At 39.7% G+C, this 24477-nt stretch overlaps 1 protein-coding gene across 1 annotated transcript in view; it reads left to right on the top strand.

Moving 5' to 3' along the window:
• The window catches only part of CCDC30 (coiled-coil domain containing 30), a 2524512-nt gene that overhangs the window by 1149358 nt on the left and 1350677 nt on the right, over positions 1 to 24477 (top strand). The window contains exon 10 of the mRNA XM_044060442.1: positions 22530 to 22645. Within this exon, the coding sequence (XP_043916377.1) occupies positions 22530 to 22645 (116 nt within the window). The remainder of the gene's footprint in view (positions 1 to 22529; positions 22646 to 24477) is intronic.

Genomic DNA, 24477 nt, shown 5'->3' with positions numbered 1-24477 from the left:
CAACTATTTTTTTTTTGTTATATATCAGGTGGCCATGGAGATACGTAGCACTACCAATTAACATTCTTGTGAACAGACATGTACGGTTCTATATATCTTTTGTACTCTGTGGCAATGATTTGGAATATTGAGTGAGAGTAGTGGAGGTATGTAGTACCACAATAATCCAGGTCATTTGTTTTGGGTGTGTGGATTAATGCCCTTATATTCGAAAAAATTTCTATGTGGTGGCCATTATTGTCCTCTGATATTCCTGTTCTGGGTATATTCTGAAAGACACTTTAGCACTGCAGTGTTAGTGATTGGATATTTGTGTATTGGTGTTTAAGGGTTTATTTGTTGTGAGAAGTTTTGTGTGTCCAGGTAGAATAGGTCTTAGACTGAATATAGCTCCCATTTTTTTGGGGAGTTTATTTCCTTGAATGTAGTATTTAGAGGATATTTGTGTGTGTGTATGTATGTATGTATATATATTTATATATATATATATATATATATATATATATATATATATATATATATATATATATATATATATATATATACTGTTAGTATTTCTACTGTTTTGGCACATAATTTGGGTATAATATAAACCCATTAGGTTGGTTGATACCTATAGGGTGTACTTAATCATCATGGAGCTTAGTCATTTACTCAAGGGTTTATCTTCTGATCGGGATGATATTGGGGTATTTGGCTTGGGAAATCAGAAGAACACACAGGATAAAACAGAACTTGCCCAAGCCAACTCCAGTTGTAGTGAGGTTTTTTTCCAAATTGTCAAGGAGTATGAAATCTCTTAGGACCAATGTTTGGCACCTTTGGCTATTTAGAGCCTACATAGCTAAGAATATTTGTCCTAGAGGACTTTGGGTTAGGACTCAACCATTGGTGCCCTCTGTGGACCAGGAACTTGAGCAACAGTGGTTATCTGTACAACAACATGCCTCTCTAGGCTTTGTTGAAGCTTTAGCTTCTTATTACGATATTTGTATAGATAGTGGTTTGGTTGAGGTTACTCAATTATGTGAGGAGACCAAACAATTTGAAGGACAGGCTTAGTTACCAGACATGTCTCCAACAACTTGGCCAAGAGTTGTTGTCCTTAGAGAAACAACTAAAAGAGAGGAAGTTACACAAATTTAATCAGGATCAGGTGGATTATGAACAAGGTAGGCCTTTTGGACCACAAAAGAATGTGAAATTTACCACCACTGGATCCAAACCGAATAAAAGGAAGCCACCTAGGTCTATATTAAGAAAATCGACCTCCACTTTTGGGGGGACGCCAGAGAAGGAATCTTCCTCCATGACCGACTCTGAGGTATCACATAGCTTAGCCTCACCCACACGCAAATGTAGCAATATGGATGTCCCTTTAGGGTCGGGAAACACAGGGGCAGGGCTTAAACATCATAGACACACCCAATCTGGAGACCCTATTACAAATGATGAGCAACAAATAAATGATTGTAATGTACTTAATATTTCTTCGTGTTTTAACAACTACTCAGATTGACCTATTCAATAAAGGCCTCAATTTTGTTCCTGCATTTTTTGTAGCTGAGGATGATTTTGTCTCGGATGTTTATTCATTTTGCCATGCATTAAACTTGAAATTATTTTTTGACGAAGAGGTTAATGTTTCAGTTGATCAGCCTTTTTATTTTCAGAAATCCAGTTTTATGCCGCCAATGTAGCACACTTTTTTTAAATCAAGTAGTCAAGGATTTACATGTACATCACAGTGCTACTCAATCAAAGTCACATAACCTCTCCAGGCATCAACAATTAGCTTTACATGAAGTTAGATCCAACACGAACATTGTTATTCTACCCACTGACAAAGGGGGAGAGTTTGTGGTGATGGACTGGGAGAAATATGATAATGAGGCTCACAGGCAACTTAGTAATTGACTACATTACATGCCCATGCCGTTGGATCCCACTAGAGTATTTAAACATGAGATTGATTCTTTTATTAAATTGGCTGTAGAGGAAGGTATTGTATCCCAAACTACCTCCAAACACCTTATGGTATCAGATCCTAAGAGACAATACCTTTATCTACTACAGAAGATACATAAATCTTTATTGGATCCTTCAGGGAAACCTATAGTTTCTGGCAGGGGCTCTTAGCCATTGTCTGTGTTCCTGACTCAGTATCTACGTCCATTACTCAAACATGTAAGAGCCCGTATCCAAGATATGGCAGAATTTTTACGAATTATAGCTGATACCGAAATAGAACCAGATTGGTTGTTATGTACATTCTGTGTATCGGCTCTCTATACCAATATCCCTCATTGGGTGGGGATTCTTGCTATTCAATATTGGTTGGAGATTTTGGAACTTTATCCACCTGGATTTAATACATTTTTGAATGGGCTCACAGAACATGTGCTAACCAAAAATGTCTTTTATTATCGGGACACTTGTTTCTGGCAGACACAGGGGACAACAATGGGGGCATCTTTTGCTCGATTTATGCCGATTTACTCATGGCGTATATGGAGGAACAACTGATCTATGATCCCCTACACAATTTATATCTGCCTGAAATGGACATCTGGTGTCATTATCTTGATGACTGTTGGTTAGTTTGGAAGGGTGATACTGTATATTTACAGGAGTTTATGGATTATATCAATCATAATAAGTGGGGAATACAGTTTACATGCAACTATGACTGAAATCATATTACATTTCTAGATGTATTGATAACAAGGAATTCAGTTCATTCTTTTAATAGTGAGGTGTTCCGTAAATATCCTGAGAATAACTCCATATGTCATGCATCCAGCCATCATCCACCCCATGTCATACGAAATATACCAAAATTCCAATTTTTGAGAATTAAGTGGATATGTTCGGACTCGAGCACATATGAACATTTCGGGAGGGACATGGTTTATAGATGTAAGCTTCGTGAATATAAGCCAGGGACAATCACCATGGCTTGTCATGAAGTATCATTCAGGAACAGGACTGAATTGATGGCCTATAGGGACAAAACCAGTAATGATTTATCTCACATTAGGCTGATTACTACTTATGGATGCAATACCCATATGTTTTGTGAGGTGGTCCAGCGCAATTGGATTATTCTTATGTCGGATGATAGAGTTGCCAATTTGCTTCATGATAGATGTTTCTTTGGTTATAGGAATGGTAAAACCTTAGGCTCCTATTTTAATCATTATAAACATGGGTTGGATAATCCTCCATCACCCAAACAGGCAACTCTTACAGGGTGATATCTCCATGGGTGTTTTCCATGTGGACATTGCGTCCATTGTGTCGGGATGAACAAAACCAAATGTTTCAGTAGCCATAACACAGGCAAGGTTTTTGATATCAGATGTTTTGCAAATTGCATTACTGATTGGGTCATCTATCTAGCTACTTGCTTGTGTTTGGCTTTTTATGTGGGCCAGACATTCGGACCAGTTAAATATTGCATTGGTGAACATTTGAGCGATATTAAACATAAAGAAATCACCAATGCCCTTTATAAACATGTTTTGATGCGTTCATCTGCTTCTTTCAGATTTACTATTATTGATATTATTAGGGGTAATAGAGGTAACCAGATTGGCTGGCATACTATTCTTAATCAAAAAGAAAAAAGATGGATAATTAGATTAGGTGGATTATTTCCAGTAGGACTCAATGAGCAATTGTGACCAGCCAATCATTTTGTGATGTTGTCTTTAACATTCCTATATAACATGGCTATTTGTAGTAACTTTTCACACTGAGGAAGGCATAGTTTGGATTGCCGAAACCGGTCTGTTTTTTTGCCATATTAATTAAATGTTTATTCTCAGGCCACTACTGTGTTGGCTTTTTTCTTTCTGATGGACTTTGAGGGTGCCTGGATCCATAGTCCTGACCTATCGGATTGGGGATCCCTCACTTCTTGGAGACAGTCAGCTTTTGAGGCTTTGGAAAGGGCCATGTCTTCTTTGGCAGCACAGACAGTGTCTACCCCATCAGATCCACACTTTTCTGCCTTGCACCCAGTGTCTCGACCAGACCTCCCACAAGGACAGGGACAGTGTATCCAGAAGCCCTAGGCTACCCAGGAGGGTTCCCTCTACTCTTCTGATACCTCCTTGGAATTCCCCATAGAGGATGTTCTTCAGAAGAGAGAGTGTAAGAGGAAGTAACTAGACTCCATGGAGAAGTCTGTTACAGAGGACACTGACCTCAATGAAAGTGAGGGATCCAAATGGTCACCTCCAGATTGTTTCCTCTAGAGGCATCCTAGAGATCTTGAAACAAAGAGGTGGCTGGAAGTTCAGCAATCCCTCATCAGAGAAATCAGTGTACCTGGAGGCTTTTGGATCCCAGCCATCTAGCTCTTCTGTGACCTCGCCCACCAACGAGATCTGAACTCATCAAGTTGGTCTGTCAGCAGGAGTGGGGGACTCCAGATTCCATTGAACCTATCCCCTGGAGACCAAATAAGATGATAATGGCACGAGAGGATAAAAAACTTTGGTCAAAAGGTGTTCCCATAGATGCCATGGTCGTGGCAGCTGCCACAAAAACAGAACTCGTGGAAGAAAGTTCTACTATTCATACTCCTAGTAGGGATGCTAGAATAATGGATAGATGTGGGAAGCATGTTTTCCCTTCAGCAACCTTATTTTTTGATGTTTCTGATAACTATATTCACTGGTGGTTAACCTTGATGCCCTTAGTGATTGACCCTTCAGTATATTAGTGTATATATGGTGTGGATGCATGCTACTATGGTGTAGTATACTGTTCCTCCAACATGGTTTCCTATACAAATTAGAATGTATTTCATTGTTTGTCTTAGATATTTCTGCATCTAAAAACTCTATTATGCTTTCTGAACATTTACATTCGAATTTCAGAAAATCAGTCATGCCATTAATATAATCAATAAATTCATTCAACTCAGATTTTGTTTCAGCCCAAATGAAAAAAATATCATCCACAAAACACTTGTAATATTTAATATATCTACTAAATGATGCATTACCCATTACATAATGGCTTTCCCAATACGCCAACGCAAGGTTAGCAAGAGTTAGCACAAGGGGTCCCCATGGCTACTCCCTTAGTTTGTAGAACCACCAATGAAGATAGTTATTAGAAACATCAAAAAATATTGGCGAAAAATTTTAGTGATAGGGGTTATAACACAAAAGAAGTAGAACATATGTTGCAAGAAACTAATTTGTTGAGAACAGGTAAAGGAAAACCATACCTACATAAGAATAGGGAGGAGGATGGACCTGCTGCAAATATAAATATTAATAATAAACAGGATGATAAAAAAACAGGATAATTATTCCGTACTCCAATAGGAATATTAAGGTCAAGGATGTTTTATATATATATATATATATATATATATATATATATATATATATATATATATAAGAATTGGGGTATATTAACCACAGATGAAAAATATTAGATATAGTGGGACCTAGGCCCAATTTTGCCTACAGGAACACAAAACCTTTGAAAAGGTTACTATGTTAAGAACAAGACAAGAAAGATTTTATGAATTCCAATAGATATGGTACTTTTCCTTGTCAAAGATGTAACCAGTGCTCTTATATGGTAGGAGATAACTGTTTCACACATCCTGACACAGGACATGAGTATAGGCTATGTCATTATAGTGACTGCAGATCCCAAGACTTGATATACTTGGCACAGTGCCAGATATGCAAGTCTTTTTATGTAGGCAAAACTAATAGAAGTCTCAGAGAGCGTGTCAGCGAACATATATACGCCATTAGTAAAGAAGATGAGAGAAATGCTTTGGCGAGACACTTATTGAGTGTTGGTACAAGACATAATTTTAAGTTTAGGGTGCTAGAAATGATAAGAAAGACTGATAGGCTAGGTGATATAAAAAATCTCACTGAGGAATGTGAGAACAGATGGATTATGAGACTACAAGCCTATAGGGCACATGGGTTGAATAAAAAGGTGACTTTGAAGCTGTTCTTAGTAGCACGTCCCTATAGTCACTGATTTTTAAAGTTTTTTTATATATGATGATTTTTATATATGATGATAAACACAGTTTTTATCTTAATATGTATTATATATTTATGTACTAATATTCATTATTGTATGTGTATATATATATATATATATTTTTTTTTTTTTTTTTTTTTTTTTGATGGTATTTTAGTTTTTGTTGAATTTACTGTAATAAATTATTCATGAGGTCTTTTAGATGATTGGATGGGGTTAATTGATGGGATATTTAAAATGGAGTTTTTTTATGGCAGTATTGAAGTCTAATGAAGTGTATGTTATACGTGAAAGCACTTACTGTGACTTCAGTTTTTTACTATTAAAGCCGTTTGGAATACAGTTCGCTGTGGTAAGCCTCATTTGTTTTACACTGATTCTTCGTTCTGATTCTTTTAAGGCTCTTCACCCTGGACCATTTTGTCTTTTTGCTGCTATTCACCTTGTATCACAACTAGAAATGCATCAGGCATTTTGCCGTAATCCCTTCAGAGAGTCAGTCACTGAGGGAAGCTCTGGTCCACAGTTGGACCATGAGTCTTCCTGTATACCTTTCCGTCTTTGCCCTTAATGAATAAATTCATTCAGCGAACAAGACAGAGCAAGGCCGGGGTGATCCTCATTGCCCTGTTTTAGCCCAGGCAGACATGCTTCCCCTACCTATGGCCTGTATTAGTACATCCCCCATTGATATTGGATTGCTATCCAAACATATTAACTCACCCACCCATCCAGACTACCGGATCAGAAGGCCATGAAGCTAACCCCATAATGCCATCAGTTCTAAATGTAGCCAGAGATGCCAGGCTTCCCCTTGTGGTAGTCAATATTCTTTCTGGCTCCCAGAAACTGGCCACTAGAAAGATATACCAGAGAGAATGGAAGAAATTCTCCATTTGAGCCCTTTCTAAAGTGCTCGACCACTTTTCAGCTCCTATGCTATCTGTACTGGAATTTTTGTCTGAGCTTTTTGATAAAGGATCCTGCTGTTCCACCATGGTTCAGATGGCAGGAATTTCAAATTTTCATATTGGATGCAAGGGCACTCCAATAGCTTCACTGAAAATCACTAAAGCCTTTTTGAAAGACACTTTTCTATTACAACCCCCAATCAGAGACCCAGCTCCTCCTTAGGCATTACCATTATGCTGCAAACTTTGGCCCAGTTTCCATCTGAACCCTCAGCCAAACCAGATTTAAAATTCCTGGCTTAGAAGACAGTTTTCCTAGTAGCGGGTACATCAGTAAGATGATTTTCGGAGTTAGAGGTACTCTCATGTAAGCCTCCCTATTCAGTTTTCCAAAAGGATAGAGTCTCTATTAGAACCAATGTGTCCTTTATCCCTAAGATGGCATTCTAAGTAAATCTTACCCAGTCTTTAAACTTCCCAGTTTTCTTCCTTAGATATTCAAACAAAGGAGTACATCTTGCATATGTTAGACATTCACAGATAGCTCAGATTCTATCTTCTATCTTCATAGAACAAGAGATGATCAGATGTTCATTTCATTTTCTAAACCAAAGTTCGAGAAAGCAGTGACTAAAGTTACTTTATCAAGATGGTTATCAGATTGTATTTCCTTTGTCTACAATAATAAATAATGTGAGAGTGTTCAATCTCGCCGTTTGTTCTTACACACTGGTTCGGAGCCGATCCTCGGCTCCGAGTCGGCCGCATAGCAAAGCTCTGCATCTTAGAGAAGCTCGAGACCAGGCTACATCCCACAATCCTCCCTGCCATTACTCAGATCTAGTTTGCCGCTGCAACGGGTCACATCGTTCAGAGACTCGGACCAGAGAAAACTGTTATTAGATAAGATAGTTATTTTTTGTTAAAAGTTCTTATAGTTCTATAGTTCTTATAGTTATTGAAAATTTAGTTTCTGATACTATAGTGTGTGCGTAGTGTAGTTAGTTTTTTATAGGTTTCCCTTTGGGGCCTACCCTTCTATAACCTATAGCTATATTTTTTTCCTCTTAATTATAGCTAGTGTTAAATTCCCTCTTTTTTACAGTGAAATTGCTTATTATGTCTGAGAAAGCCAAGTCTGGTTTTAAAAGGTGTCAGTATGGGCAGAAAATGTCCATCACTGACAACCACACTTCCTGCGTCTACTGTCTTGGCCCTCTCCACTTGCAAGAGGATTGCTCTATTTGCCATTCCTTCAGTGGGAGGGTCATGACAGATAGACGCAGAAAACTTATAGACAGGGGACTTCTTAAGCCTGCTTTCCAGGAGGCCTTGGACAAGTCTGACCAGGCTTCTAAGTTCTCGAAGAGGTCGAAGATATCGGAGCCCATGTCATCGGCTCCGAGTCCATCTTCTAAAGTTCGTTCGCCGGTTCCACAGACTTTGGGGCCGAGCGTCGAACGTTTATCTCTCACTGAGCCCCAGGTCTTGGAACCAGTGTCGGAACTACCGCCCCCTTCCATTCTTCGGTCGGTGCCATCTTCGGCCCCTTCGACCCGATCTTCCAGACCATTATCCGATACTGATGTGGATCGTGTCGTGCGGAAACTTATGGAGAACACGGCCCTTTCCAAATTGATTGCAGTTTCCTCCCAGTTGGTGTCGAAACTAGAAGGCCTTCCCTTATCTCCAACAGGTCCTCCTTCGAGACCCATCCAGTCTTCGGAGCTGGAAGAGGATGAGCCGATGATAGTGGAGCCCTCTGTGCCGAAACCGTCCATTGCATGATCAACACCATTGACCTCAACTCCATCGGAACCTATAGGTGAGTCGTGGAGTCGACGATCTCTCCTTGGTTCTGGGACCGAGAGTCGTACCGACCTTTCGGTGCCGACTCTCCAGCTCGGGGCCTCGGCGCAGATTGGCTCGGCTCCGTCCTCGGGGTCGAGACCCATGGGCCCCGTGTCTGGGATTCTTCCATGTTCTTAGGAACCGGGGGAGTCCTCGACCCGAGGTTCAGGGGTTTTTGACCTTATGAGGAAGGTTTTGTCTACACAGACAACCACTTCATCGGATGCGTCTTCTCCCTCCCCTAAGGATCCGCTCTCTGTTTCTGTTCCCACGACACATCCAAAGCGTGGAGCACCATTGTCTCAGCCATCCCCAGAGGGTGCCCCCTGTTCCTCGGAGGCCTCACCAGAATCCCCCTCCGATGAGGTTCCGAGGAAAAGATTGTGCAAGAGGAGGCACTTAGATTCCCCACAGGAATCTCTAACTTCTGACACTGACTGGGATGAGTCAGAGGGGTCCCCAAAATCCCCCTCCGAGGATGTCTCATTTGCGGACATCTTGGAGATTTTAAAACAGAGGGGTGATTGGCCGTCCCTAGCCCCCACTGAGGACGAGTCGGTGTTGCTGAAGGCTTTTGGTGCTCAACCTTCTACCTCCTGGGTTACTCCGCCCTTCAATGAGTTAATGTATTTGATTGCTTGAAGGGCGTGGGAGACACCGGACACAGTGGAACCGGTCCCTTGAAAACCAAGCAAATTTATTACCGCTCCCCAGGACAAGACTTATCTCACCAAAGGAGTCCCGGTTGACACTATGGTGGTGGCTGCAGCCACTAAAAAGGAGATGTCGGAGTTTTCCTCTTCTGTTCATCCTCCTAATAAGGATTCTAGGACTATGGACGGAGATCACGGAAGCGTTTTAGTTCAGCGACTTTTCCATGCGTTAAGCTAAACTATTTGACACATTTTACACGTCTACAGAGGGATCTCATCAAGGAGCTGGGAGATACCCTCCAGGGTAACACAGATGCTGCTGTTTCAGATAAGGTAACAGCACAGCTTAATACCCTTACCTCCGTAGTGAACTCATCCATGAGGCTCATCTCGTATGCGGCTGAAGGGTCGAGTAGAGCCGCAGCTTCAGCGATTGCTCTACGAAGACAATCCTGGATGCGGCTGCGCTCATTTGCGGAAGCCTTCAAGTCTTCCTTCGCCAACGCCCCCTTTTTGGACCCAAAGTGAAAGAGACATTAACTCGGTGTGAGCAAGAAGGAAAGACTCTGCCTGCTGTCGGAGTCCGTTTTTCCGTTCCATCTAGACCGTACCCCAAAGGGCAACGAGGCGGAAAAATGTGGTTCCGTAGAACTCCGGGATCTTTCCAGGCCACACAGAGTGACCCCCCCCCCCAGAGGCAGAGGAGGGGCAGACATGGAAGAAGTCACCCCGGCGGCAGAAGGGGTCCGCAGAACCAAGGCGACAGGGATCCTATCCCTGGTAAGCCTTTCCAGCACTCCTGAATGGGGGCCCGACTGTCCTGCTCTGGAGGCAGTCGGGGGTCGCTTGGCTTTATACTCACAGGCCTGGCTAACTCTCACCTCAGACCCTTGGGTAAAAAGCATTGTAACCAGAGGATACAAAATCCCCTTTATGTCAACTCCACCCCAACAAAGAAGGTTTCCAGATGTGCCACCCCATCTGCGAGGCCCAGCAGCAATAGAAATTTCAAAGCTGTTCAAAAAAAGAGTCATTCAGCCAGTCCCGGTGGACCAAAAAGGATCCGGAACTTACTCAAGGTTCTTTTTAGTTCCAAAAAAAGACAGGGGACTGGTGACCCATTTTGGATCTCCGCAATCTCAATACCTTCGTGAAGAAGGAAAAGTTCCTGATGGTCACGCTTCAATCGATCCTTCCATTTTTGCAGAAGGATGACTGGATGTGCTCGATAGATCTCAAGGACACCTACTACCACATCAAGATGGCCAGACCGTCCAGAGATCACCTGCACTTCTGGCTGGGAGCCAGTCATTTTCAATTTCGAGCACTGCCCTTTGGGCTCACCTCAGCCCCCAGGGTATTCACCAAATGCATGGCAGTGGTAGTGTCTCACTTGAGATGTCTAGGATTCCGGGTGTTTCCCTATCTGGACGACTGGCTCCTCACCGCCACCACCGAGCATCGCCTCATACAAGCCAGAGACTATACATTCAACCTTTGTTCCCACCTAGGGATTTCCATAAACTTCGAAAAATCTGCCTTACTGCCCTCACAGCATATTTCATTCATCGGAGCAGACCTAGATACGAGCTTAACACTGGTAAAGCTCCCTCAAGTAAGGGCTTCATCCCTCAAGGAACAGGTTCTTCTTCTACTGCAATGCAGGAAAGCCCCGGCCAAATTGGTGTTGAAGGTTTTGGGACTCATGGCAGTGTCCCTGATTGCAGTTCCTATGGGGAGATTGCACATGAGGCTCCTCCAATGGCTGCTGTTCACGCAGTGGTCGTTCCAGCAGTTACCCCTAATGCACGAGATTCTGATAACAGATTCTTGCAAGCGAGACCTCTCATGGTGGGTGTCCAGTCAGGATCTCACTATGGGTCGTCCATTTGTTCTATCGAATCTGACGGCCACGATAACCACGGACGCTTCTCTGATAGGGTGGGGGGGACTTTTTCAGGGAAGAACAGTCCAAGGGGAATGGTTCAACATGGAGTACAACCTGCACATAAATGTTCTGGAAATGAGGGCGGTGTTCTTGGCGTTGCAACACTTTCAAACCCTCCTACCTCTAGGAACAGTAGCAGTTCAGACAGACAACATGTCTGTAGTCTGGTACATAAACAAACAAGGGGAAACCAGATCTTACTCATTATGCAGAGAGGCCATGAGAATTTGGCAATGGGCAGAGTCCACGGGTCGCTTTCTGATAGCAATGCACATCCCGGGGTCATCCATCGTCATTGCGGACAGGTTGAGCAGAGCCATCCTGTTACCTCACGAGTGGTCCCTCAAACTACAGGTAGCGGAAAGAAGTTTCCGCAAATGGGTTCAGCCTTGCTGCGATCTATTCGCCTCCCCGATGAATACCAAATGCAGAAGCTATTTTGCCCTTCTACCCCCTCCAGGGGATGTCCCCAGGGACGCACTGATACACGATTGGCCCCCGGGTCTCCTATATGCATTTCCACCTACCCCCTTGATTCCCAAATTTCTTCAGAAAGCCATGAACCTGGAAAGGACAGTTATACTCATAGCCCCATTCTGGCCTCGACAGATATGGTTCCCCTTTCTTCGAGCCCATCAAACAGAGGAACCGTGGATCCTGGACCCAGTACCAGATCTACTGACACATTCGTCGGGAGTTCCTCACCCATCTCTTCTATCCCTCAAACTAGCAGCTTGGCTGCTCCACTTCCCCGCCTAGCCAGGTCTGATCTACTTTCTCCGGCAGTTCAACGCATTTTGGTTGCCTCTCATAAGGCTTCCACTACAAAACTCTACAAGAGTAAATGGAAACGCTTTGTGTACTGGGCATCTAGCCAACACTTGGACCCCCTGGTTGCTCCTTTACATAAAGTTCTAGAATTTCTATCCATCCTTTTCCACGAAGGAGCCTCTACTTCCACACTAAGAGTACAGTTGGCAGCCATATTCAACTTCCATGTTGGTGAGGATGATTCTTCTATTATGTCCCACAGGCTTTGTAAGGCTTTTATGAAAGGTTCCTTCCATCTTCGACCGCCCGTCAGAGACCCTTTATTCCCATGGAATTTAAATTTGTTATTGTCACAACTAATGTTGCCACCCTTCGAACCAGCCTCTTCTTGCCTCCTGAAGTTTTTGTCGTGGAAGACTCTTTTTCTTGTAGTGGTTACTTCAGCTCGGAGAGTGTCAGAGCTGCAAGCACTATCAATTAAACCACCTTACTTAATTTTCCACCCAGATAGAGTTTCCTTACGAACAAACCCGTCTTTCCTTCCTAAGGTATGTTCTATCATTAATATTAATCAGTCCATTGAACTCCCTACTTTCTTCAAAAACCATACCAGCAAGTTGGAATATATGCTGCACAAGTTAGATGTCCAGAGACAGCTAAGATTTTATTTGGACAGGACTAAGGATTACAGAAAAACAGATCAACTTTTTGTTGCATTTGCAGACAATAAAAAGGGCATGGCAGTTACAAAACGTACGCTTTCTAAATGGCTTACTGATTGTATAGCCTTTGTGTATTCTAAGTCGAATCAGGCCTTGCCCACCAAACCTAAGGGCCATTCTACTAGATCCGGTTCCACTTCCTTGGCTCATGCAGCTCGCCTGCCTTTGGACACGATTTGTGCAGCAGTCACGTGGTCTAAACCACATACTTTCATCGCTCATTATAGGGTTGACAAAGCCTCCAAAGACAGGACATCTTTTGGTTCCACTGTGCTCAGGAACGTTCTTCCATGAGTCACTCAGGGTGACGGAGCTAGGGACGCTACCCGTGTGTAAGAACAAATGGCGAGATTGAACACTCTCACATAAAGAAGTTATGTTCTTACCATAACGTTCCATGTGGAGTGTTCATCTCGCCTTTGTTCTTACATTCCCCCCCTTCCCTCCCTCACGTGTTTGGAAGAACGAGTAGGACTAGAGTCTGGTCCACATGTCTTTACCGCTTACCTCATAGGGTATATTTCGTTACCCTTTAGTTAATTTGTCAGTGAGATAGTGTCTCTGAATTTTTGTGGCAGTATGTAGCCTTAGCACCTCCGGTTTATTGTTAGTCTGGTTTGCTTGCAAACTAGATCTGAGTAATGGCAGGGAGGATTGTGGGATGTAGCCTGGTCTCGAGCTTCTCTAAGATGCAGAGCTTTGCTATTAGGCCGACTCGGAGCTGAGGATCGGCTCCGAACCCGTGTGTAAGAACAAAGGTGAGATGAACACTCCACATGGAACATTATGGTAAGAACATAACTTCTTTTTTGGCCTTACCAAGTAAGCCTAAGGCTTATTCAGGTAGAGCAGTATCTACTTCTCCAGCCTTTTCTAAAGGATTCTGCATTGATGACATATGTGCTGCAGTCACCTGGTCCACATTACACACCTTTATGTCTCACTATGAACTAGATGTACGATCCAGATCACATTCTTCCTTTGAGGACACCTTACTCAGGAATATCCTTCCTTGATGTTACCCAGTTTGACAACTATGGATATTCTGTCCCCTATGTTTGAAATGTCCAAAAGTAGACAGCATTGTATACAGATGTTTTGTACTTACCATGAAGTTAGATCCATGTTGTTTAATTTTCATCTGGTTCAAACTCCCTCCTGCTCCACTTCCAGACTGTTACCTTAGGCTTTGTGATGATTGAGTAAACCATTTATACCCTGTCTGAGCAATTGTGTGAGACTGTAACTACTGTTTCTGTATAGATTAGGATTAGCTAAATTAGGGATGTTCTCAGTAGGATTGTGTATATGTGGCACAAGATAGGGGCAAACTCAATCTGAGCTGCTAAGGTGGAGTACAGGGAATTATGGGCAAGGGAGGAGCTCTGGACCTGAAAAAGCTTTGGATTCAACATGAAGGTCAGATCTGACAACCTATGTGTTTGAAATGGGTGAAAATCTGACAGCATGGATCTAACATTATGATAAGTACATAACGTTCATTTATTTCTTAACTGTATCTTTTTTTCTTTTATTTCTACCCTACTTTTAAACTCTACTTTCATCCTACTCCTTAGCCATACTTTCTGAAGACGTTTCTATCTTCTCTATTAACTCCCATATAATTTCTAGTACCGATTCCTTAAATTCCTCTCTGTTTAACAGATAGGGAAGTGCCAGTGGCTCATTTTTTATTTCATCACACTACATTTTTATTTTAACTACTATTGGAGCATGATTATTAGATGCATATCAAAACTTTCAACTAAATGCACATGTTCCTCTGAAATATAATTTCTGTCTAGCCTAGCTCAGTTTTTGTACCTTGGGGAATAATAACTAAATTCTGTCCAAGCTCCTGCTACTAAATTCTCATCCTAAATACCAAATATTTTAATGTATTTCTTCAGAAATCTGCCCAATTTTGTTAATTTCCCTTCTAGGCCCCCCGATGCATCATTATTGTTGCTAATCAAATTAAAGCCCCCCCCCACCTACAAGTAACATTCCCTGCTGAAAGCTGATTATTTCTCCCAGAATTTTTTTAAGCTCCATTGTAGCAGTTTTTCTGTGAAATATAAATACACGCTAGCATAATCCTCCTCCCTTGCCAGTATCCTCTTACTACTAAAAATCTACCATTATCTGTTTTTCCTCCTCTATCACTATTGGAGCTCCTCTAGCAATTAATGCAAGTACTCATCTGTTCCTTTGCCCCAGATATTCTGCTGAATAGCCATCCTGAAATCCTTTCTTTATCAAATTCACATGCTTAGCTCATTCTAAATGTGTCTCCTGTAGCATAGCTATTTGCACTCTGCATTTCTTAATATAGTTCACTATTCTTTCTTTTTATATGTACCTGTGAGACCATTCATGTTTAAAGATAATATGGAAAGTGTTGCCATTATGAAATGTTATTATTCCTACCGGTTATGTATAGCAGCTTTTTTAAACGAATAGTTTCAGGTTTTATGTTACACTTTTGGTAGGTTGACATTTGTTTCTTGCCATATCTCTTTGAACCTATGTTAAATCTTGCAAAACATTTTGTTTTAAAGAAAACCCTCACACACACACACACACACACACACACACACACACACACACACACACACACACACACACACCTATTAATTTAATACAAACACACAAAACTATATACATCTTCAAATAATGAAGTTAACGCTGCTAATAGTAACAATTGTCCCAGCATGACAGCTACAGTCATATCCTTTAATTGACCTATAATTAATGTTATCAATGCTAAGGCACACATGGTACAACCCATGCTTCTGCTTACACTAAGTGCTGTCTGTTTTTGTCTTGTCTTTGTTCCTCTCCTAGATATAGGAAACAACTTGATTGCTTTCAAAAACATTATATTTTAGCCACTGAAAAAATATTCTGTTTTTATTGACCTGTTATCAACTTGTCTCCATAGAAACATGAAAATCAGATACACAGTTGCCTTCAGCTACAAGTTACTCCTGTTGCACTGGGAACATTTATTTGCTAAAGGGAAAATGTTCAATACATTCAGTGTTCTCTTATTTACTTGCTTCCACTTAAAACTTGTTAGAGCAATCCAAGGGCCTTAATCCAGTCATTCTTCTTTGCAGACATAAGAAAAACATATCAATTTTACTTGTATCATGATCTGTATATGTTTACACCTATCCATCACCTCAGCAACTCAAGAATGCAACCTGTTATCTTAAACATGCTTTTGATTAGGCTTTCTTCTCTTTTTTACATTGCGGTGCCTACATTTCTTAAAACTAAACAAGAAGAAAGAAGGAAAAAAGCACTTGTTTACTTTTTGGCTTTTTCCCGGTTAGGGGTCGCCACAGTGGATCACCTATAATACACAAAATTAATTGAAAATGCTTTATTATACAACATGCATTGTATGGCATCTTTTATAAAAAATACTTTTAAGAACAAAAATTGTTTTACTTAACAGTTGCATCTTCCCTTTCTTCTCCCCATCTCCATATTGTTCTTCTAAACATTAATGACATAAAGTAGGACATATGCTTTTTTAAACATGTAGGGAACTTCAAAGTCAAAAAAGTCCAATATTTCATGGTTTTCTTGTTCATTCATATTTCACAAATGCGATTGATGCTTTGTAATCCCATATTTATTCATTAATTCTGAGTTGCTGTTTTTTCCTTGTTGATATCCATCTCCCAACTCCAGGATGTGGTTCATTTCTAAGATACTCTTTGTTCTTCTAGTCAACTCCTGTACTTTCTCAAGCATTTTCCTTTGGTACACTGGAAAAGGTTTCGCTGGCAAAGTCTTTTTATGAGCTTTATTATCAGAAGAATAAGAAACTGAGCCCTCTTTTGTTTGATAGCTCACTTTTTGTTGGACAGACTTTTGAATTTCTTCTTTAGCATGTTCTGCATAAAAAAATGATTTTGACCCTCCAGGAAAAAATATTCTGAAGACAGCTAGATACAGCAGCACTTGAATCTCATACCTTCCTCTTGAGTTTCCTTGATTGCTGGAATAAATATACTCCTCTTTGAGTGGTGTACAGTGAGTAATCGTTTTCCACAAACACTCCACTGTCTCTAACTTTTGGTACTTTGTCCTTCAACCACAGTTTTGTCACAATCAACTCTTACTGCCGGTGGGATTGCTTCTTTATTATTAGAGGTCTTGGCTGTTTTCTCATGGCAAGGTTTGGAGCATACATACAATGTACCTTTCAATTAACATTTGCTGTGTAATACCAATCCATTTGTTTGTGTCTTCATAAAATTATTGCAATCTGTTCCTTTAATTTCTTTCTGGTTATGTTGAAAATCTCAGGTTTTCTGTACGTGCTGCGTCCTCTAATTCTACAGTTTTTTGGAAATCTGTTCTTGAGCAGTGTCCTGCTCAGCCAGCCTTTTCTTCATTTCAACCTGTAATTTTTGTAGTTTTATCATTTCATTTAAATATCAGTTTAAAGCTTCCATTTTCCAGCTTTTTATTTGAGTTGATCTACGCCTTTAGTGTTTCATTTATTTTAATCGGCTCTGAGCAGATTTGACATATTTTTTTTCTGTAGACTACTAGAAGTCATATTTTGCACCAAAGATGGAGCTTGGCTGCTTTTTGCTGAATAGCTGCTGGGATTGTTCCCAGCCAGTGTTTTCTTCTCACCTTTTGATTTTCTTTCAGGTTCTCTAAATCTCTTCTTTGCTGGCATCCAGGCAGTGCATTTTCTAGCCAGTAACTGAAATTTACCAAAAAAAGACAAATTTATGTTTTCACACTGGGAGGGCTGAAATTAGGCTGTTACACATTGGCCATCTTGGAAGTCAGGAAAGGTCTAGGATTGCTTTAAAACAACACTCTTGGGGTAATGCTTCTTAGCAGGCAAACTAGCTGCTGTACACACAGCCAGATACTTGAGAAAATAGAGGAAGTTTTATGTGGAAAATTACAACTCTAGGTGCCTGTGTCTGTACAGGGCACTGCAAATCTGCACATCTCATCACAGGTTATAGGATATGATCTAGAGATTAATCCAATTGGTAAACAGTAAAATGTAGTTTAACTGTATATATAAGGCTCAGTGCCTGCAGCAGTTCACAATTCTGTCACTGTTTTGATACTGCAAGGCTAAGGTCCCTAGACCAAGTTAAATGCAAGCAGAAGAATGCAGTGGAAATGTAATAGATGAGGCATAAATCCTGCAGCAGTTCACTACTCTCTCACTGTTGTGAATGATTCTACAAGACTGAGGCCCCCAGGCCAAGTTAATAATGCAAACAGTTTGCTTTTGGTTAAAACAAGGAAAAACGCAGAAAAGAATACACAATTTGGATGTTAGTGTGAATACGAACATGCTAGGTAACATCTCTACTAGGATGCATAGGAAGGCCTGCATGAAGAATAATATCCTTCATCACTCCAGTATGTATCCTAGGCATATCACGAAGAATATAGTCAAGAATTAGGTATTACGTTGTAGGAGACTTAACACAGGGAAGATCTTGTGGAAGCAATGAATAGCCTGACCACAGACCTCATTGATAGGGGATACAAAACATTTGATATTGATAAAGCTGTAGAGGAAGTTGATTCCCTTGATGGCTACAGGACTAAGCCTTATTTCTCTGGTGGGTATCCAGTCAATGCACAAGATGTAGGACAGGTAAATGCTCAGACTGTAAATAGACTGTGTTTAACCTTTTTTAGTGATGTCAGTAGGACATGTGAGATAATCAAAAAGAACTGGTCTATTCTGCTTACTGATCCTAGTATCAGTTGTGTTATAGGATCTACACCCAGCTTTAGTTTTAGGAACAATAAAAATTTGAAACAGAGGTTGTGTTACAAGCACAATAGTACGTATGAGAGATTTATTTCACAACGTAGAGACACTTATCCATGCAGAGCCTATAAAGTGTGTGGTAATATTTGGTCTACTTGTATGGTTATGCACCCGGTACACCAGAAGCCTATAGAGTTTTCATTTTATGCTGACTGTTCCACTAAGAATATTGTTTATTTGGCTAAGTGTAATCTATGCAGTGCGTTCTATATTGGTAAAACGAACCATATGTTGAAGGAGAGAGTGATGGAACATCTCAATGACATACAAAATAATAAGTCTACGAATGCACTGGCTAAGCATGTGTCACATCTTGGTGTTCAACATGGTTTTAAATTTTTGGTTTTATAAAAAATTAATGAAAGTTTGAGAGAAGGTGATATTAATAATGAGACTGAATATATTGAACTGAGATGGATTATTAACTTTAAGGCTTATTTACCCCCTGGCCTTAATAGTGCCGTCTCTTTAAAACCTCTTTTGAAAAAAAGAGGTTTACCACACTGATTTTTAGAATGTGTTTTTATTGGTTGTTGGTTTTATTTAAATCTTGTGTCTCTGTATTCTGTATTAAGGTCTGATGAAGAGGATTGCCTCGAAAGCGCTTACCTATTTATGTAATAAATAACTGTGTGTTTTTATCCTCCAGCCTATACGCCTATATATTTTTTACAATTTGGATTAACCCTGAATGTTACAGTGTGCCCTAATTGAAATGGAATGACGTGAAATTCAGGCTATCTCAAGCTTTAAAAATCTAATGGGGAGTGCCTTATCAGTTTGAATTATCAGTACTCAGTAGAATTAGCACTGGTAGAGGCTTCCAAAGTCTAATTTACAGTAGGGGTTGGCAGCTAAAAAAGCAGCCAAGTTTAAAAGTGTAGCAAGAATTGGGCAGGTAGATTAAAACAACCCTTGCAGTAAAACAAAATTTTAAATACAACAAACTAATATATAATAAAACCAAAGTCAGAATGTAATGGAAATGTCCAAACTTTAAATTTAGAAATTCCAAAAGCCAGTGCAGTCAAACAGCAGTTTTAAACTTAGAGCTCTTTTTTATTGGAAACTAAGACCTTGTGATCTTACTATTTTTGTGAGAATACTCTTAAGTGCTGTACTAGAGTATACATTCTGAGTACAGATATAAAAGCAGGCGCACATTCTGCATTGCTAACATGATGCAACTACCCTCTCCCAGCACAAGACCAGAAATTTTGAGATCATAACAATCAGCTTGTTATAGTCACAGGATGTATCAGTTTTCTTATGACTTTTTACATGTGCAAGGAGATGCTCTTTTCTGTCACCATGAATGCATGTTGCTTCTACTGTTTGGTTGTTAAGTTTATGTTTACATACTTTGAAAGCTTGACAAAATAAATCATGCTTGCAGAATCTAGCAAGGCTTTAACTTCACTTCTAAAATATAGTACATTTTATTAGCTTGGTTGTGGCATAGTGAAGAAAGCTGACAAAGTTATCCTAGATGTTGAGACAACCACATTTAATATATGTATTTCAGTTTGGACGGTAACATTCTCTTTAGTAGCACAGAATTTAGCATTGAGCCCCTTCCCCCACATTTGTAACAAATGAACGCATTACTTGCCAGTTTTGTTTTACAGAATAAGGTGCATTTCTTACTACAGTTTAAGTCTTGGTAGCAGACAGTTTGTTTTTAAATATTGGAAAATTTAATATGCATCCTTGTAAAGTTAGCAAGCTTATCAGATTTCTTGGGAGCACTGCAGTACCCATATTCTTATATTACTAGGTAAAGCTCTTTTGAACCTACCTGTTGCTAGTCAGAACTTTAAAATATGCTGTAACTCATATGTCTGTGCACTTACCAGTTTGTCTTCTTTAAAAATCCTGTTATGAAATTATTTTGCTTGTACGTCAAAGGTTTATACTAGCCTTGACGAAAAGTTTTTTCTTTAGGTTGTCATAGTCCAAGCAGTTATTCTCAATAATTTTTCATGTACATTTTTAGTGTGTCTCCTGTAAACTGAGATGACAGTATTATTGCCCATTCTGCTCATCACTAGATCTGTGTGGTGGCATATTACTGAAATATCAGTAACAATGATTGTGGTTCACCCCCACTGGCTAGTTTCTTCAGAGGCAGCACAATCTTTAAGTTAGTAGCTATTTTGGCCAAAATAGCCATATGTTGCTACACCTGCACCAGCCTTTGGTCAGTCTCCACATGTGACACTACAGTTTTCCCCTAGTAGCACCTCTGTAGCTGCAATCACCACTTAAACATGCCTGAAACAGTGGTCACAGTAGAACAAGGAACTGGTAGCCCAAATATGGTTTACACTTGGCAGCAGTAGTACTACAAGTAGTTACAATTGGAAATAAATCTGGCCAATTGCCCTTTCACACACCACTATGTTAAGTTCCAGAAACACCCAGGAGGCAAGACGTATATAAAAACATATTTTTTTTTTATTGTTCAGTAAACCAGAAAATTTTAGTCAACTTGGCTTTGCAGTTTCAAAAGAAAGCAGAGAACCTCAGTAAATTTCTCATAAGTATTCATTCCTTCAGGATACTGTCTTGTAGTATAAGGAAATTACTAGGCTGCAGGCTTCTCCCAGGCCAACTTTCAGTTCTCAAAAGTCAATAAGTAAAATAAAAAGCAGGTACTTTCACAAGGTGTTCTCTGTAGGTTAGCTCCAACCAGACTCTTCTACAACAGTCTTCCATGTCTACCCTCAGATTGATATGAGGAGTTAGGTTCCTGAGGTTAGCCCTCCAGGCTGCTCCTTTTTTTGTCATAGTAACTTGCAGTTAAAACTTTGTGATTTAGCTAATTTATGTGAGAATATTTCCACACTCCATACAGCATTATACAATGTGGAGAGAAGCAGTATCTATTGTGAGATATATCTGATCTTCTAAACAATTTTCTTAGAAGAATTTTCTGATGTGCAGTAAATTCATCAGCATTGGGTCAGAGGATGCCTGATATGTCAGACACATGTCACCTCTAAGTAGTCTATTAGGTACTGGTAATTTAGACATAAAGTTTGTTGCTGTACCATTGTGGTCTAACTTGCAGCCCCCATTTCTGCATAGAAAACGGATAAGGGTACAAAGGTGGCTATTGAAAAGATGTGAGAGTTGAGTTTGAAGTGTTTTGTAGCACACCTCAGCATACAGAAACTTTAATTCACAGTGATCAAAATGAAACATGAGTCAAGAAGTATTTATTTAGCAGTATTAATATATTGCTTCTTCTTGTCCAGGGTAAGTCATTTTCACAATAGACAAGCAGCATTTAGCAAATTTCTTTTTAATAAATTGATGTAAATGAAATTTTGAATATAACTATGGCCATGCTGCTAAATATTTAGATTTGTACATTCCTTCAAGTAGGATTCTCTGTTATAAGACGTATGGTACAGAAAGAGAGCACCAGTTAACGAGTGGATATCAAAGGTAATAAATTATATATCATGGTATCGGAAGAGGGAAGATAAGAAAGAATGCGAGAAAGCACTCAGGTAATAGTTGTGTGTTGTAAAAAAAAAATAGAGAAATATCTAGTGCCTGAGATCATTTTGGAACTCTAGTGGTAGGATGATATAGTAGAACAAGAACTATATGAACAAATAACTAACATAAATGAAATGTAAATGCTGATCTGCTGAGCTGAAAATGGATCTGAAGGGAAGTTAGGGAGCAAGTGAAATATACTCTGGACTACTTGGTATTTTTGTTTTATTTCAAATGGTACAGCTATAGTGATAAAGAAATGATGCATTTTGTTCTATGTTTGCATTTCAGACTTATTTGAGCTTCAGAAAGCCAAAGAACATAATGCTAAACTTGACAAAGAAATTCTAGTATTACGGAATCGTGTCCGATCTCTTGATTCAGAACGGAAAGCTCTTTTAGAACAGGTTTGCTTCTTTTAAAAAGCTTTGTTTTCTTTTAAACAAATATTTATTAAGTTTATGATTCAGGTATAGGTGATATAGATAAAACAGTCACATATAGCAAATAATGCACAGAGTTGCTTGCAGATGTACAGGTTAATAAACACAGGTAGTATATGTCTGTATAATGTACAGGTGTGTGTTTTCTGTGGGTGAATTATATATGTGTACACATGTGTTTGTGTGTGTAGAGAGAATATACAATACAGCCCATGGAAATATTGGCAGTGTTTTCACTATGTGCATTTTTACATAGTTAATTCAGTTGCCAAGGTCAGACTGCATGAAGAAAGATATTTAATTTCTTTATTGTTGTCAGTGCATGTTTTGTTTATGTAATACCCTGTATCGGGAAATTCAGACACACACATGGAATATAGTTACAGTTTATAAAGATTTTGCCTTCCTTTAAAGTGCATTATACTCTAATCGAGAAATAAACTTGATATATCACAGTTTAATTTCTCCAAATCTTTTGGGTTTCTAATACCATTACAGGAATGGACCCAATTCATAAGTCAGGGTATAATTAAAGTTCATGAAATTGGTATTGTTTCAATCTTTGATGTTAGCCAAAGTGCTCTTAATAGCACCTGCAGTGTGCCCAGAACTGACTCCACCTGCAATTCATATGGGGTTACATGTACTGGTAGCTTATCTAAATATGGCTGTAAATTGTTTTTCATTAGCCTCATTATTCCTACTACTATTGAAACTGTCTGGGTGTTTTCCTTCCACATTGCCCTTGTTTCTGCCTGCAAATCTTGAAATTTTAGGACTCTCTCTCTCTGTACGTGAAACACCGTAATTGCTAGGTGTAGCAGTTTCAGTGATCAATGCTACTTTTTTTCACGGATTACTGTATCTTGTTTTCTCACATCTGTTTTTTGAATTATTAATGTGTGATCCCATGTGATGTACACTTCATCATTATCTGTAATGCTTTGTGGTTTATTTTTCCAATGCTTCTCAGCTACTTCTATATTGTAGTGTTTCAGAATCCCCAATGCAACAATCTTGCCACATTATTCTGCCTGTCAGTGCACAGGCCCTATGACATGAGTATATCGCACCCGGCAAAAAGGTGTGCGGCTGTTTCCATTTTTTATTCCAGAACCTACATTTGTCCGTTTACCCACATATTCAGTGGACTTTGTAAACCAAAGTGTACATAGTCCACTATCCTTTGGTTTCAAATTGCCTGTTCTTATCCATTTCTACATCAAATCCTGATAAAGATGAGGTTGTTCCAGGAGATCTCTATACTTGATACTATATTTATGGCTTTTCCACATTTCTTTCCTTCTTATCTGATCCATCTCCTTATATTATTTCTTTTGTTTTTTGGCACATTCAGTTGCTGTCTGATTCCTGTCCACCTTTGGTTTGATTTCCATTCCCGGCTGGTACTTGACTGCATCTGCAAATTTAGCAGTGAGGTCATCTTAGACTTCCTCTTCTCATGTTGTAGTACTTTCACTATGTTTGTATCTGATGAGATCAGCAGATATGTATGCAATCTCACGATTGCAGATCTATACCCGTAATCAGTTTTGAGAAGACCCATACCTCCTTCAGAGAGTGAAATATATAATCTTGATATACACTATTTTTTATATATCATTTGATAAGAGTGAGGTATTTTTCTTGTTTTTCTGTCCATCTGATACTGTAATTTATGAGGCCAGTCAATCACACCAAAACTGTAAGTTAAAACAGGATGAGCAACTTGGTTTATAGCTTGGACTTTATTCCTAGATGTCAAAGCTGTTTTAGTATTAGTTTTATCTTCTGAA

The sequence above is a fragment of the Protopterus annectens genome, chromosome 2.part0 (assembly GCF_019279795.1).
Source record: "Protopterus annectens isolate FY-2018-M chromosome 2.part0, PAN1.0, whole genome shotgun sequence".
Lineage (NCBI taxonomy): Eukaryota > Metazoa > Chordata > Ceratodontiformes > Protopteridae > Protopterus > Protopterus annectens.
This window is presented reverse-complemented; position numbering and strand designations above follow the sequence as displayed.